At 48.7% G+C, this 16,853-nt stretch overlaps 1 protein-coding gene across 1 annotated transcript in view; it reads left to right on the plus strand.

Moving 5' to 3' along the window:
• Window positions 1-16,853, plus strand: part of SULF2 (sulfatase 2) — a 92,052-nt gene that overhangs the window by 14,960 nt on the left and 60,239 nt on the right. Inside the window, exon 3 of the mRNA XM_041732354.1 lies at window positions 11,556-11,795. Coding sequence (XP_041588288.1) covers window positions 11,556-11,795 — 240 coding nt within the window. The remainder of the gene's footprint in view (window positions 1-11,555; window positions 11,796-16,853) is intronic.

The following is a 16,853-nucleotide window of genomic DNA, read 5'->3' on the forward strand; positions in this document are numbered from 1 at the left end:
CCTGAATGAGTGCAAGGAGGGATCCTCTGTTTGCAGAGATGGGGAGAGCTCTGGTCAGGAGCTCAGTTCAGTTACTGGACCTGGTAGGTGCAGAAGCTGAAGAGTCAGGAGGAGCTGTCCATGGCAGTCAGCTCTGAGAGTCACAGGTTCAGGGAAGGGGCCCAGGCCTGGGTGGCCTAGGTGGCCTGGGGGTGAGGAGGGAAGCCCAGGGAGGGGGCAAAAAACTGTACGTAGATTGTGTGCCCTTTTGTGCTTTGCTGAGCCCGAGTCCCTCACCACCTTCCCAGAGGGTCTGTGATCTTAAAAGTCACAGGTGCCCAGCCCAGAGGACTGCTTGGTAGGAGAGGCAGGCTTTCGGGACAAGGCTCAGGAGGGTTTCTGGCCAGGCGCTTGTTTTCCACCTCCCATGTGTGAACACCCAGAAACCACACCCTGTACTGCAGACCGATCTCCAGAAATCAATTTTAAATTTCAGGTTTGCGTGCTCCGTAGGGGCCAAGTGGCTGGAAGCCCAGGACAGCGTGCCCAGATTCCGGACACCAGATCAGTGTAGCTTCCAAACTCTGCCTCTCTGAGATACCAACTCCTGACATTCCTGCTATTTCTCACTAGAGTTACACAAACATGTGGCTGCAGGTTATCTCAGGAAGGAGAAAGGCTCATCTAGACCCACCCTGGTGTTCAACTTGCCAAGCACATTCCTGCAAGACTTTTTTTTTTTTTTTTTCCCAATTCAGCAACACTTGGGAGATCACTTAAATTCTGGAAGCTAAATATATTGGGATTAGGTTTGGCTGCATTTAAAAGAAAATGTAACAGTGGCTTAAACAAGATAGAATTTTGCTTCTCGCTCACATAAAAATATCTGGAAATTGGCATTCCGGGACTGGAATGGTGGCTTTAAGGTTATCAAACACCCAAGCTCCTGTGCCTTTCTGTTCTTCCATGATTGTTGTGTGGCCTCTATCCTTAAGGTCACCTCGTGGTTCAGAATGGCTGCTGAAGCTCCTGCTATCAGAGCCACATCCCAGGCATCACAGAAGGAGGAAGCAAAAGGGTAAAAAGAATGGACTTCAAGTTAAATCAGTTCCCTGTAAAGACCTCATTCCAGACATCACGTACAACACAGACAGAACTAACTTAAGTAGCCAGCGATCTCAGCAAGGAATGTGGGGCACACTCAAATTTGGATTCTTCAAGGAGGGCTTAACTATATTTTGCTGAAGTGTGAAAAGTGTAGGGAAATCTATTTAGTAACCTTGGAGCCATTCCCAACTGAAGACCTAGGGGATGAGCAGAGTAAATGATTACTGGAACACAGAGGGCCACCCAACAGCAGCTACCGCCCTCTGTTAATACCACAGGGAGAGAAATGGAGGAATGCATACCCCAACATCCCTTTCCTCTTCAGCTGATTTCCGACTGGGCCCCCTGCTTGGCCAAATCCAGAGAGTAAAGACATTGGTGGATGCAGCCCATCTAGGTCAGCTCACTGCTCTGAATCTTTGGCCAGAGAACTGATCTAGAAGGCCAAAAGGAGGACCGCTTGCACAGGTAGCTACAAGACATCTGGGAAACATTATTTCCTAGCTAGGTGCATTGAAGATTAAATAGGGCCTGTTAGGAAGGGGAGGCATATTCCCATGTGGGGCCTCTCCCACACCAGAGATCAGGAGCGAAGGTCCCTGGGAGGGGCAGCACCTCTGGATGGGTGGGAGAGGGGAGTTGTATGAAGGGCACTGGTGACACCTGCACGTGAGAAGGACACAGTCACGTGGGAATTTGGGGGAGGATCATTCCAGGCAGCAGGATAAATACAAGGATAAATACAAGCCCATGTGGCATGAATGGGCTTGCCAGACACTTTGAGGAGGACAGCAGGACCTGGGGAGTGAGGGGGAGAATGATGGAGGAAGGTCTGGATCTTATTCCAAAGCCAATAGAAAGTCATTGAGCTGTTCTGAGCAGATCAAGTATGCACGATTCGTGTTTTTCAATGGCTCAGCCTGGCTGCAGGTAGAAGGGCAGTGGCCTGGGGACCAGATCAGAACCAGGGAGACCCGTTGTCCAGGCAGGAGCCCGTGGATGCTCTGCGGGGGAAGCGAGGAGATGGAGCAGGTTCTCTCTGGAGGGTCAGCAGGCAGGCCTTGTGCATGGATTGCAAGGGAGAGGGAAGGAGAATCCAGAATCACTCTGAGCTTTTGGCTGAGCGGATGGGCAGATGGTGGTGCCGTTGACAGAGATGGGGACGCTGGGCGAGGAGGAACAGGTTTTCAGGCTCTGGACAGACATCCCGCCGCTTTGCACACATCACCAGGCCAGTGGCTAGGTGACTGGTTCTGTGTAGCCCATGTGGACAAGTTGCCAAAACACCCTGGAGGCCCTGCCTGAGTGAATAAATAGCCTCTGGCAAGGAACAGTATCTGGGTGGAGCTCCTCAGGGAGGCAGTGACCAGTGATTGCTGAGTGCCATTGACTGTTCGGGTGACCTGCCCTTTCCCAGGGCCTCTGGGCCACCTCGCTTCCATTGAGAAGGGCTGTATCACAATTTTCTCCCAGAAACTTCACAGCCAGAGCTAGCAGAAGGCGGAGGAGGAAAAATTAACTTCATGATCTCTCTGACAGTCCAGTGTTCATTAATAGAACCCCAACACTGCCTCTTTGACATCTGCTTAATTGATACCAGGTTTAAGAACAAATTTCAAGCCTTGGCTTCTTGTAGCTAAAACCAGCAACAGCTTTTGACTTTATATTGTAATACCCCAGAGTCAAGAGCGGCTCCTCCTCTGCCCCATCGTGAGGAAAAGTGGTCTGAGCAGCAGGCCCCGGGCACCCAGTGTGAGTATTCTGGCTTGAGTTGGAGACACAGCAGTCGTTGCCAGCTAACTGCAGTGAGAACTTTCTGGCACGAGAATGGGAATCAAATGTCATTGTTCGGGACACAATGGAGTTCTTCTGCCCAGATGTGGTCTCCATTTCTGCTGCTTGTCCCCAAGCCTTACACACACACACACACACACACACACACACACACGGCTGAGGACAGAGCTATTCCAGGCAGTCAGATTGATGGGGCCCAGCCTCCCGTGGTTGTTAGACAGTCTGCTTGGGCAGGTGGCTCACAATCCGATCTGGTGACATTGTGGGCATTCCAGGGACACATGAGAACCAGATGAGGGCTGCCACCGGGAGTCACCAGTGGCTTGAGGACAGCGCAGGACACAGGTTCTTTGCCACCTGTGGCCTAAGCTGATGGCCCTTCCCCGTCTCCCCCTGCCCCGCATCTGCCATCCAGGTCAAGGTTCTGCTCTAGCCTATACCCGGACCCACCGCTCTGCTCCCCCTCTTTAAAGCTGCCTCTTTGTTGGGCTCTGGGTCATAGCAAATGTTGCTTGGAAGGTTTGTTTAGCTGGTCCCTTCAGCTGGAACAGAAAGAGCTATGGGTTGTAAACTTAGTCCCTCCAATGCCTGGCAGGTCCTGTAAATGTGGAACGCAGGAAGCGTGAAGAACCAGAGTAGACCTTCTGAACCGGGCCCTTGCTGCTCAGGTCCACTCACTTCTGGGACCCATCAAGGTCAGATCTCTGTATTTTTCAAGCAAAGCCCGAAAGCTGAATTGATGTGAAATCTCCCATTTAAAATTTTTTTTTTAATTTTTTTTTTAAAGTTAGCAATTAAGTCAATTTTTAAATACCTTTCCAGCACAACTCAATTAAACACACAGACCAGATTCTGTCCACAGGCACTCTGAACTCTGTGTTACACGGTACTTAGGAGCTACGATAACTAAAATTTGTAACAGCTAACATGTATTAAGTGCTTTCGATATGCTGTATACTGCACTAAAAGCTTTGCACATATTCTCCTCAGTTAGATTTTGAAACATCCTGTGGGAGAGGGGCGGACCAGGACACTGAGGTATGTGGGGGAGTTAAATCATTTGCACAAGGTACCTGGTTAGTAGGAAGTGGCAAAATCAAGATTTGAACTCAGGCCACATGCCTCTGGAGCCCTTCCCAGGGTATTGCATAACGTGAGAGTATTCTAGGATTGGTCCTTGCGTTTCAGGGTCAAAATAAACCTTCTACCTACAGCTATTCATTCGTGTGCCATATTTTTGCAGAACGGAAATGAAGGCCCAAAGAAAGTCAGTGGTTTAATAAAATGGCTCATGATTCATTCTTTGGGCTCTGTGATACCCAGAGTCCACAGATGAGGGAGGGCCCTGTGTTCGGTCCAGAACAGGAGTGTGCATCTGTGCATTACACCCACAAACATATTTAGCAGTGGAAACTTCTAAGTTCAACATACAGAACTACACAGGTGACAAAAGAATCACTCAGAGAAGGATGACACCCAGAGAGGACATGGGTCATGTCCCCTTCACCCGCAGCTGGTCTCCAGGTCAGGTGGCCCTTCAGCTCCTGCTTTTCAACCTGCGGGAGAGGAGATAACACAGCCTGGGACCCCCGGGACCACCCTCTGACCTCCTGGGGAGCAGAGCGGGACAGAGGTTGAATCAGCCAAGAGCCAAGGACTTGGCCAATCATGGCTGTGTGGCGAAGCCTCCAGGAGGACCAGGTCTTGAGAGCTCTCAGCTGGGAACTCCTTGGAGATGCAGAGCACGTGGCCTGCCCGGAGAGGGTGCTGAAGATCTGCACCTTTCCCCAGACCTTGCCCCGTGCATCTGGCTATTGCTTCCTGTCTTTTATCCTATCCTTTATTAAACTGTTAAATGTAGAGAAGTGTTTCCCTGAGTTCTGTGAGCCACTCTAGCAAATTAAAGAACCCAGGGAGGAGGTCATTGGAACCACTCCTCTGTGGCCTGTAGGTCAGAAGCCCAGGAGACAGCCTAGACTTGCAGCTAGCGTCTGAGGTGGGCTCTGGGGCAGGGGCAGACTCAAGCTCACACCAGGTAGACAGTGTCCAAAATGAGTTGAATCCTTGGACAATCCTACTGGTGTTCCAGGATTGCATGGTGGGGGTAGGGGAGCAATGCCCCACATTGGGGTCAGGTGTGTGAACCTGAAAAGAGTTGGTATGAGCAGAAATTTTAATATTTTTCACAGAGAAAGGGGCCACCTGTGGCCAAGAGCCCACAAAGCTCATTAAAAAATCTACAGCATTCTCAATACCCTCAAAAAAGCATGTTTCTGTGGGCAAGTCCTGCCTGTGGCCTTCCAAGGGCAGCCTCTTGTTTAGTATTCTGAGTTACCTGTGGTCTCTACAGATATGAGGGGTCCTTGCCAAAAGGCTTCTGCTTGAACATTCTAGGCTAGATTAACTTCTCCCCAAATGACAGGAACACGTGGGAAGGTTAACACATATCACAGGCTCTTCATAGGTCAGCTTATTTCCAGTCAGTTCTCTTCTCCCTTCCCCACCTTCAAAGTATTTCAAATTACATGAGTGACATAGTCTTATTGTAAAATACTCAAATAGTTCAAAGCAAAGGTGGCCTTCCCCATCCACCATTCACAGTGCTCATCTCAGAGGCAGCCATCGTCTACTGTTCATATATCGGCTAAGAATAGTTTCTCAAGAAGCAAGAAGGGGAGGACGGAGAAAGCTTGGTCAACACAACCCAGGGAAAGCCTCCCTGGGGAGGCAGAATTGGCAAAGACCTGGATGATAAGGGGGGTGGGGAGCATGTCTAGGCTTTAGGAGCAGGAAGTGCAAAGGCCCTGAGGCAGGAGCATGGTACATTCCAGGAGCAGTGAGGAAGTCAGCATGACTGGAACAGAGGGAGAGCTGGGGACAGGGACAAGTTGTAGCTGGGGAGAATCAGTGTTCAGATCATGTAGGGTCTCCTGGGCCAAAGGGGGGGACTTTGGCTTTTATTTGGAGCAAGACGGACCAATGGTGGAAGAGTTTGTGCAGAGGAAATCATGCTGTGGCTTCACATTTTACAAGGAACCCTCTGGCCACCGAGTGGAGAGCATAGTGCAGGGGACAAGGGGGTGAAGCCAGGTTGTTGAGTCCACCTCAGTAGTCCAGGTGAGAGGTAGAAATACTGATTTAAGTCAAGACCTGGGTTTACTGAAGGGCTTTCTTCCCTTGCATCCTATCTCCCTGCCATGGCTTTCCTAAGGATGGATGACATCACAGACTCCAATCGTTTACCTATAACTTTAAGAAAAACAGACATTAGAAGGCATCGTTTTCTGGGCAGCGTATGTCGGGGGCCACGGGAGTCTGTCTCGGAGGAGCCTGGGGTGCACCGCTCCCAGCTGGCACAGGGCAGGAACCGCCTAAGCCCTGGGAGTGGCAAAAATCGGGTCCTGTTTTGAATGTTGAAGATCCCCAGCACCTGTTTGTCGTTAGAGATAGCAGTTGCACGGACCTATCCCTTTAGAAAAAGCACGTTGTTAATTCAGTGTTTTCCCAAAATGCCTTTCTACGTCAGGTAAGGCTCCAAGTATCTCTCGTGACAGGCCAACGAACATTGGTTTTGCTACTTACAGACTTATTTGATGTGCATCCAAAAAATAATGAGCGTATCACGGAATTTCACGTAGTTACTTGGGTTAAGACTTAAAGTTTATCTTCTGAAAAGGTCTCTTTAAGGAAAGACATCAGATAATGATCAGTGATAACACAGGCGGTGTGCAGAGGAGGCCCCAAAAGGAGATGAGAAGGGGGCGGGCAGGTGAGCATCATGGGGGTTACACCAAATCATAGGTGGGGCTGGGACCATTACAGTGACGGAAACATCCAGGTGACCTCAGCCCTGGCCCAGCAAGGTTGGAAGGTTCAATCACGGAAGGAAACCGGGCCCGTTTGGGTCTGCAATGTCCTCAAGTTTATGTCGGACAAAGCAAGTATTGGTTGGCTGGCCTGGCGTCATTGAAAATATTGAAAAACTGGCCTTTTGACCTGTGCAGCCGCATCTTCCAGGTTCTCCCCTTGCGTCAGAGCTGTCTGTCCATCTGCGTCGGGGCTGGGCTGGGCGAGGATATTGGATCATACGTGTAGTGTGTTCCAGATGTGGGTTTATAGAGCTTCATCACCACGGCAGTTTTAACAGAGCGGGTTCCTGTCCCCACAGGGACGCTTCACTTGTAGTGCTGCTGATGCCCAGATGCGCTGCTTTCGGGGCATTTTTGATTGTCCTCGAGCAGCAGATCAATGAGGCTCTCCCGCAGCCGGCTTCTTTGGGCAGGGGTGGGTGCACCCCGCAGACACGCACAAGGAGCTGCTGGACAGGAGCGGCCAGTGGCTCATCTCCTCGGGAAATTAGTAGCATAGAGATGTAAGCACGTTGAGACCCTGGTTCTGAGCCCATTAAAAATAAGAGACAATTCTTCAGGCTGTTTGCTTTTCGCCAGCGCAGCAGAGTTGGGGCTGCTGACTGCAGGTGAATTATGCACCAGGTGGCGGCCTCCTCCTTCCCAGAGAAGGGTCTGCCAGGAGGAGAGGGGAACCAGCTTTGTCCTTTCTGCAATCCCCAGAGACCCAGAGAGGCCGCAGCCGCATCCTCATTACCAGCTGCTCTGTCCTTTCTCCTCATAGTTTGTCAAGAGCGGGCAAAAAGTTCTGCCCCGAGTGCCCTGGTTTCGTTCCTATGAGAAATAGTTACTGAGCACCTGCCACGTGCCAGGCACTGCTCTAGGCCTCAGAGCTGGGAGGCTCAATCAGTGATCCCAGTCCCGCTGGTGCTGACATCAGGGCTGCAGGCAGACAACAAGCAAGATAAATATGGAAAAGTATACAGTTAGAGATAACACTGACTCAGAAAGCAAAAGAAGGGGTCTGAGAGTGCCTACGTGGCTCAGTCGTTTAAGTGTCTGGCTTCAGCTCAGGTCATGATCCTGGGGTCCTGGTATCAAGCCCTGCATCGGGCTCCCTCCTCATCAAGAAGCCTGCTTCTCCCTCTCCCTCTGTCTGCTGCTCTCCCTGCTAGTGCTCTCTCCATCTCTCTCTCACTGTCAAATAAATAAATAAAATCTTTAGAAAAGGTGGTGAGGTGAGAGGTCTGAACTGTCAGGCGCAGGGAGAGGAAACAAGAAGGGGGTGAGGGCCCAGGCCATCTGGATGCTGCAGGAAAAGTGTTATAAGCAAAAGGAACAGAAGAGGCAATGGCTCTGAGGTAGGAGCAGGCCTGGCAAGTCTGAGAGCAGAAACGAGGCCCCTGTGGCTACAGAGAGTGGGCAGGGAGAGGATCTGGATCCAGCAAGGCCTGTGGATGACCTCAGGGACTTTGTTCTCTGGGGAGTGGGGAGCCACAGAGGGTGCCAAGGAGAGAAGGCCCTCGGGCTGCTCCTGGCAAAATAAATGGTCAGCGTCCAGTCAGGAAGAGAAGCAGTTGGCCTAATTCAGAGGAGCGGGGATAACCAGGTACCCAGGGAAGAGGCAACAAGGCGGCAGAGTAGATACACTTTGGAGGAGGAGCAACGGGCTTTGCTGATGGATTGGATCTGGGAAGAGACATGGGACCAAGGAGTAGCAAGATCATTGCCTAAGCAACCAGAGGAAAGGGGAGAAGGCACGCAGGGATAGGTGACAGCAGGAGCTCAGGTGAAGGTGTGTGGCACCGAAGGTGTCTCTAAGGTGGCCACATAACCTCACTGTGTAGGCGGTTCTGGGTTGTGTGAAGCCAGTGTGTGCCAAACACCAGCCAGCCTCTCAGCTTTCCAGCATTTTCTCATCTACGTGCTTATACTAGTATTGGCTTCTTTTAGTCAACTGTTACTGTTTTGTTTTAAAGAACTAGAGTCCACTGCCCTGAGAGAAACCAGGACCACTTGGCCCTAAGAAAAGGGAACTAAACGGCTCGACTAAACGTAAGCCAATACTGCGGCCCACTGGGAGCTCTGAGCAGGCGGCCGCCTCACTCCCTGTTGAAACGGGAGTCATGTAGGTTTTAAAGACATGACGGCACTGGCTAACATTTCCTCCTGGAGCCTATGGGTAGTGAAGGGAGTCATGTTGCCACAACGGGTGTCCTCAATGTTTGGCCATGTGATTCTGTGCTGCGCCCACCGCTGGAATGTGCCAGCTAAAGCCACCTCCGGGGTGACTGGGGGACCCCGCATCCAGCCCGGGACCCCTAGAACAAACTGAACAGGAATCGTCAGGTCTTGAAAAACCCACTTCATCCATCCCCTCCAGAGGGAGGTGCCATACCTGATGGAAACCCTGTGAGTACCTACAGTTAAGGCAGGGTCCTCTGGGGCTTCTCCGGATGGCGTGTGACCTTGAGGATAGATGTTCACACAGTTCCAGGGCCTGATGATTCCTGTTCCGTTTGCAACACAAAGCCAGTTCTTTCCTCCACCACCGCTGGCAGCCGTAGCCAAGAGGCTCAGGGAACACACCTGGACCCGGAGGATGGCCCTTAGAAAACCCCCTCAAGTGCTGGGCTGGAAAGGGCAGGCTTTGCTGTGCTTCCTTCCATCACTCACAGAGTGTTTACAGAGCACCCATTGCACATTCCCTGGGGGAAGGGGGTGTTGATGGGGAAGTGAACAGCACCCTGAGTCACCCAGAGCTCTCCATCCAGGGAAAGTAGATCATAAACAAGTGACCCAATAAAGGAAACCGTTTCAGAAGGAGAAAAATGCTAAGAAGATACTTAACGCTGATGTAATAAGGAGTAAAGAGTGGGGGCTTCTTTAGACTGGGGGAGGTGGGAGGGGTGCGACCAGACTTTGCTGAGGAGGTGAACTCAGGTTAAGATCTGAATAATGGAACAAGCCAGCAAAGTGAAGCCTCAGGAAGAGTCCCAGACAGAAGCAATAGCAAGTGCAATGATCCTGGGGCAAGGATGAGTTTGGAGCATTTGAGAAACCACAAGGAGGCCGGTGTAGTCAGGTGAGCAAGGGGAAGGGAAGAGATGAGGTCAAAGGAACACAGGAGGTGGGTTGGCAGCAAGGGCAAGTCTGGAAGAGTCTTAGGCCGCAGTGAGGAATTCAGTTTTACTTCCGAGTGCCATGGGAAGCTATCTTGGTTTTAAATAGTGAGGAGATAAGATCGATGTTTGCCTCGGGGAAGCTCTAACTCTGGTTCTGTCCCTATTTGGCAGAAAGACGGGATGAAAGAGTCATAAGTCTTTTCATTCTTCGCTGGTAGGGACAGAGTGCTGGGGGCGGGGGGGTCTGATTAGTCGTCGTTATGTCTCTGAGGGGCTCTTGGTGAGTGGGATCAGCAGCTCTCCAGCGAAATCTTCAGATGCCTGGTAGACCCTGTATAGGTTTCCTCTTTCACAGTTCTAGAAGCCAGAGGTCCAGAATCAAGGTGTTGACAGGGTTATGCTCCTCCAAAGGCTCTAGAGGAGAATCCTTCCTTGCCATTCTTAGGGGCCCCCGGAGCTCCTTAGCTTGTGGCACCCTCCAGCTCGGTCCTCACATGGCTGACCCCTCTATGTCTGGGTGTCTTCCCCCCTCTATCTCTTACAAGACACCTGTCACTGGATTTAGGGCCCACCTGGGTAATCCAGAATGATCCCACCCCCAAGATCCTTAACTACGTCTGTAAAGATCCTTTTTCCAAGTAAGGCCACATTCCCATGTTCTGAGGGTTAGGACGTGGAATCCGGGGGTGGAGGAGGGTTTGTATCACTTGAGCCAAGACAGATTCTAAGAACCATAAGGAAAAGGAAGCCAACTGAGTGTGGCCATAGAAGGATGAGAGAAAAGATTTCCATTGACTATTTCCCTAAACCTACTAAATATTCAAATACCAGCCATAGTATTATGCATCCACTCTGCAAACATTTATTGAGTTCCTGCTGTAAATCACACATCATGGGGCCGCTGGGGATTGATAGCCTCTGCCCTTATGGGGAGAGACCCATGAAAGCACCTACACACAGTAGGGCTTCTAGAACACAGGAGTTTCCTTTCCTCCCTAAGTGCCTTTCACTGTTATAGCTTCATTGAGAAACAAGAAAAGTCATGAATGAAGCCACAATATCTGGTGGTATATAATTAAGTCCTAATAACACATGCTGCATGCATACTAAGAGCTCAAGGAATCAGAAGCCAGAGTGATCCCTAGAAGAGGTGTGGCTTGGCTGATGGGTTGAATCTGGGGAGAGGTAGGAAGTGGATTCCAAAGTAGAAGGATCCATGTGGACAGAGGAGCAGAGCATTCAGTCGAGGAGTGTTCAGGGAGAAGGTGAGACCGGTGGGCTGGTCAGATTTCAGTAGACGTGAACAATTCTTGGGAAGGTTCCAAACAAAACAGAGTATAATCTTCCCTTGGTTTACATAGTGGTTGCTTTCCCAAAAAACAAAAAAGGAATACACTGCATATTAATAGCCTGCAAAAAAAAAAATGTTTACATGTAAACAGGGCTTGGATAATTTACAAACAAGTGTTGACCTGCTCCCCATGACCACCCAGTGGGACTGCGGACCCAGGATATTTCTTGTGCAGGACAACCCCACCATGCCTTGCCCACCCCCAGCCCACACAGAACAGTGGTGCCCCCTCCATCTGTCCGCAGAGATTTACAAATGCCACCCTGTTTGAGAACCACCATTGCCTCGTGGCCTGCTGGGGCACTAGTAAGGAACTGGCTGGCCATACCTCACCTTGGCTCCTGCTTGCAGGTTCCATGCAGGTGATGAACAAGACCCGGCGCATCATGGAGCAGGGCGGGGCACACTTCATCAACGCCTTCGTGACCACGCCCATGTGCTGCCCCTCACGCTCCTCCATCCTCACCGGAAAGTATGTCCACAACCACAACACCTACACCAACAACGAGAACTGCTCCTCACCCTCCTGGCAGGCGCAGCATGAGAGCCGCACCTTCGCCGTGTACCTCAACAGCACGGGCTACCGGACAGGTAAGGGGAACCAAGAGGCCGTGGGTGGGCAGGCAGGGAGTGTTGCAAGTGTCCTGGCCTCGGGCCAGCATGTGGTCCCTGTCCTGCAGGGATTTTAGATGTTTTAGGTAGCCCATAGACAACTTCATTTTAATTTAAAAGTTGTGCATTTGTGCCTTAGAAAAATACAAAATGATTTGCCTATAGTCGTGAAAGAAACGGACCTTTTCAAAGGAATTTGAATTTAAAAAAAAAGAAGAGTCCATTTATAATAGCAAATATAATAGAGAGGCTAGAAGTCCTCATGCATGAGTTAGCATTCACTGTGAGTTATATTGGGGACTGATTTTTTTACTTTAGACCATCAACATGGAAGCAGGTTCCAGAAGAACATTGGTGTATGGGGTGGGAATTAAAATTGGTGTGGAAAATAGAGAGGAGCGTATGCGGGACTATGCAGCCACTCTGCAGAATGACCCGGAGTTGACATGGACAGTTTGTCAACACTTGGCTGTCTGCACTACCCAATAAGCTCCATCTCTCCAGTGCTCAGTGCTGTGTGTGCTGTCCCGGGGTGGGGCGGGGGTGGGGGCAGGTGGATATAAAGAGAATGGGGCTTCCTGTCAGTCTATCTTTTGGGAAGATACCTTAGTTGGTTCCCAAGGCTCACCTGCCAGCCTGCTGGCCTCAGGCAAAGACACAATGATAAACACTCATCTCTAGCACCACTGCAAAATCCTCCAAACTCAATTAAATTGAATTTTTTAAAAATGAATACTCTCCTCCTTGGGTAAGGAGCCAAGGCAGTTGCGAAATCAGACTCCATGCTCCATGACTGGGATCTTGCTACCCCAGGGATGCATCCACATGACAAGGGGTTTGTTTGGTGGGAGTGACAAGAGGAAAAGACCAAGGCCTCTGTTGGGTAACTTCAGAGATGAAGCAGCCTTCTAGGCTTGGGGAGCAGGGCAGGGAGGCTTTCCCTCAGATACATGTGAGGCTAGTGGGACACATAGTGGGGTGGGGAGCAAGAAGAATGTGTTTTCTTGCAGGTTGATTGTCCTGCCACAGTAACCCAGAAAGTGGATCCTCCTGAGAGAACTAGGAAGGCCTCAATCCTATACACATAAGCCTATTGGTTCCCAGGTCTCAGCAGAAAGCCACATGTGTCAGAGTTTACCAGGAGCACCCCCCCCCGCCCCCTGCCCCCCAGCGGTTGTAGGATTCTGTGTGTAAGTAGAAGAAGCAGAACAGGGTCCTGCAGCAGACCAGAGGGCTCCTACTGAAAGGGGCATCTGCCACTGAGGCCCAGATAATTATAACCGTTCATGCTCAGGGGTACCAACCTTCAAATATTTCTAACCTGAATTTTTAGCTGAAACCTACTGATATTTAAAAAAAAAATGTTGCCAAATCAGTGTTTTTAAATGTACCCCATGGGCCAAACAAAAGCTATCTGAAGGCAGAATGTAGCTCACACCCTTTTAGAACATCTGACTAAAAGATCTATGTAGAAAACTTAAGATCTGAACTTAGAGGAAAGGATTTCAGTTTTTCGCTATTGAGTATGATGTTAGCTGTGGGCTTGTCATATAGGGCCTCTGTTATGTTGAGGTACATTCCTTCTGTACACACTTTGTTGAGAGTTTTTATCATAAATAGATGTTGGATTTTTGACAAATGCTTTCCCTGCACCTGTTGAGGTGATCATATGTTTTTCATCCCTCATTTTTAATATGGTCTATCACCTAGATCAACTTGCATATGCATTCATGCATCCCTTGAGTAAATCCCACCTGATCATGGGGTGTCATCCTCTTATTGCATTGTTGAATTCAGTTTACTCATATTTTGTTGAGGGTTTTTGCATATGTGTTCATCAGGGATATTGGCCGATAATTTACTTTTCTTGTGGTGTTCCTTGTCTGGTTATGGTATCAGGGTAACGCCAGCCTCATAGAATGAGTCTAACAGTGTTTTCTCCTCTTCTGTGTTTTGGAGGAATTTGAGAGGGATTGATATTAATTCTTCTTTAAATGTTTGGTAGAATTCCCCAGTGAAGCCCTCTGGACGTGGACTTTTGTCTGTTGGGAGGTTTTAGATCACTGGCTCAGTCTCCTTACCAGTAAATGGTCTATTCATTCCCTATTTGCTCATGATTCAGTCTTGTTAAGATACATGTTTCTAGGAATTTATCCATTTCTTCTAGGCTGTCCAGTTTGTGGGTGCATAGTTCATAATTGCTCATAGTAGTCTTGTGATCCTTTGTATTCCTGTGTAACACCTCTCATTTCTGGTTTTATTTGAGTCCTCTCTACTTGGTGAATCTAGCTAATGATTTGTCCATTTGACGTACCTTTTCAAAGAACCAGCTCTTCGTTTCATTGATCTTTTCTGTTGTTGTTTTAGTCTCTTATTTCATTACAATCTTTGTGATTTTCTTCCTTCTACTAACTTTGGGCTTTGTTCTTCTTTTCCTAGTTCCTTGAGGTGTAAAGTGGGATGGCTTTTTTGACATTGTTCTTATTTCTTGATGTGGCACTTTCGCTATGAACTTCCCTCTTGGAACTGCTTTTGCTGCATCCCATATACTTTCCGACGTTTTCTTTCCATTTTCATTTGTCTCAGGATTTTTTTTTTCCCTTGATTTCCCGTTTGGCCCACTGATTGTTCAGCAGCATGTTGTTGACTCTCCCCATATTTGTGAATTTTCCAGTTTTCTTCTTGTGATTGATTTCGAGTTTCATACCATTGTGGTTGGAAAATATGCTTGATATGATTTCAGTTTTCTTAAATGTCTTAAGATTTGTTTTGTGGTCCCACATATGATCTGTCCCAGAGAATGTTCCATGTGCACTTGAGAAGAATGTGTGTTCTGTTGCTTTGGAATGGAATGTTCTGTAAATGTTAAGTCCATCTGGTCTACTGTGTCATTTAAGGCCAATGTTTTCTTACAATTATCTGTCTTGATGACCTATCCGTTGATGAAAGCGGGGTATTAACGTCCCCTACTATCATTGTGTTGCTGTCTCTCTCTCTCTTTAGGTCTGTTAGTATTTGCTTTATATATTTAGGTGTTCCTAAATTGACCAGAGATTCAGCTGCTCTCCATTTCTCCCTGTACCTCATTGATAAGAAATGAGTCAAGTGAGCACATGTGACTGCAGAGGAGCTTAAGGAATGCAGTCTCCATTCTGGGTGATCATTTTTCCAGCTAGAAATTCTCTTCTGTAAGGAAAAGAAGAAAGCAGATGCTGAGGGAAGACTACCAAACTATAGTAACAGTTCACAACTGCTTGGGTGCATGACACCCTTTTGAGTACAAAAGATCAGCCTGAATGGTGCAAGACTAGAACCAGAAAAATGTTCCTTAATTGGACCAACTGTGGACCAACATTTCATGTAAATAGTGCATTTAGTTGGGCATTTTACCTTGGGGAAAAAGGGAAACTACACATTTTGAAAATAACCTTATTTGATGTCATATCTCATAGCAACAAACTGTTTTATTGTGATTGTGACTAACGGGTTGATTCTTTAAGCAAATGGGTTGCTGAAGTGACAGTTAGAGGTGGGGTGTGACTTGTCCAAAAATTGAAATGATGACACAATATGATGTCCTTTACTGAACCTGCAGTGTGCATAGCAAAATCATAGCAGGTCATTTTTGCAAAAGCATTTGGGATTTGATCAGTTTTCCCAAGGGCCTCTCTGACTCATTTGACTTCTGAATCTTCTCCCATGAAGTACTTACTACCTCCTCATCCTTTCCAGTGGCCCCTTCTTCAATTACCTCATGGATCAGAATATTGTTTGTCAATGGATTTGCATGTGCTTCAAGCTGTCCTCCAGCATCCCTTTAATTAATTTCATAAAACCTGACGTCTTTTACAAGATTGGCATGTTCATTTGGCAAACATCTTACTTTCTGCTATCCTGTGCTTGCAGTAGAGACGGACAAAGGACGAAGTGAGAGATGCGAGGCTGAGGCAGGATAAATACCAGTTTGTTCATGGGTATTTCTGTATGTTGGCTTCCTCTGTCTCTGGGGACTTGGATCTCGATTATAAATACCCTGAAAGGGATGAATTGCATCCTCAGTTTTTGCAAAATGCCCTCAGTCAACTTTTAGCACGTGTCAGCTGCCTGAGTCTGCTCACTTGCATTGCATATGTACAGGGCAAAGTTCTGGAATGTTCTGACAATGACATTCCTCTTTGCAAAGCCGTTGAGAACAAGGACTCTGCCTGGGTGCGAATCCTGATTCCACCACTTTCTAACTGAGTGAATTTGGACAAGTTATTTAACTTCTTAGTTTTGGTTATCTCGAGTAAGGAAAACAATGTAACTCAGCTCCTAAGGTTTTGTGGGGATTGAGTGTTAGAACAGTGATACGCAGTCAGCACTTAAGCAGTGCTCACCCTGATGATGTAGCAGAGTGTCGCACCACCTACCCCAGAGCAATGTGCCCAGGAATGTCATGATAGATAAGCTTGGGTGGTGAGAATAAGTTGTGCACGTGGATCAAAATTGGCAGCTCAACCTCTCTGGTAATCAGCAAAATGCAAATTAAGGCAACAATGGCCATATCGAATATTCAGAGGCCCCATCACACCGAAGGTTGGTGATGTGGGAATACGGAGCCCCGTACATTAGTATATGTGTGGGCAGGGAATGCACCCTGACACCTCCACTGCCAATGAGCGATTTGATTTCTGGCAAAGCGGAATTCCGGGGCTGTGAGAACAAGGAGGAGGGGAAGCATACCTAGGTGGCGATCCCAGATTTCCACCCCACTGCTCTGGTTGGGGGAGAGGGGACACCTTTTCTGGCGCTTGCTGGCAAATCAGACAGAAGCACCCATTGTCTTCTTGGGGTAACGCTCTCCCATTCCACGCTGCCATCTGAGTCTGGCAGTTCTGAGGTTGTTTCTGTGCCCAGCCTCTGCCATCTGGTACAGACTTTTGTAGAGATGTGGGCACTGGTGGCCAGCCTTCGGCCCCTCCCTCATCATGTTCTAGAATGTACCGGGGGAGGCAGGGCGGGGGGTGGGGGTGGGGATGGGGGTGGTAACAGGCC

The sequence above is a fragment of the Vulpes lagopus genome, chromosome 18, assembly GCF_018345385.1.
Source record: "Vulpes lagopus strain Blue_001 chromosome 18, ASM1834538v1, whole genome shotgun sequence".
Classification (NCBI taxonomy): Eukaryota; Metazoa; Chordata; class Mammalia; order Carnivora; family Canidae; genus Vulpes; species Vulpes lagopus.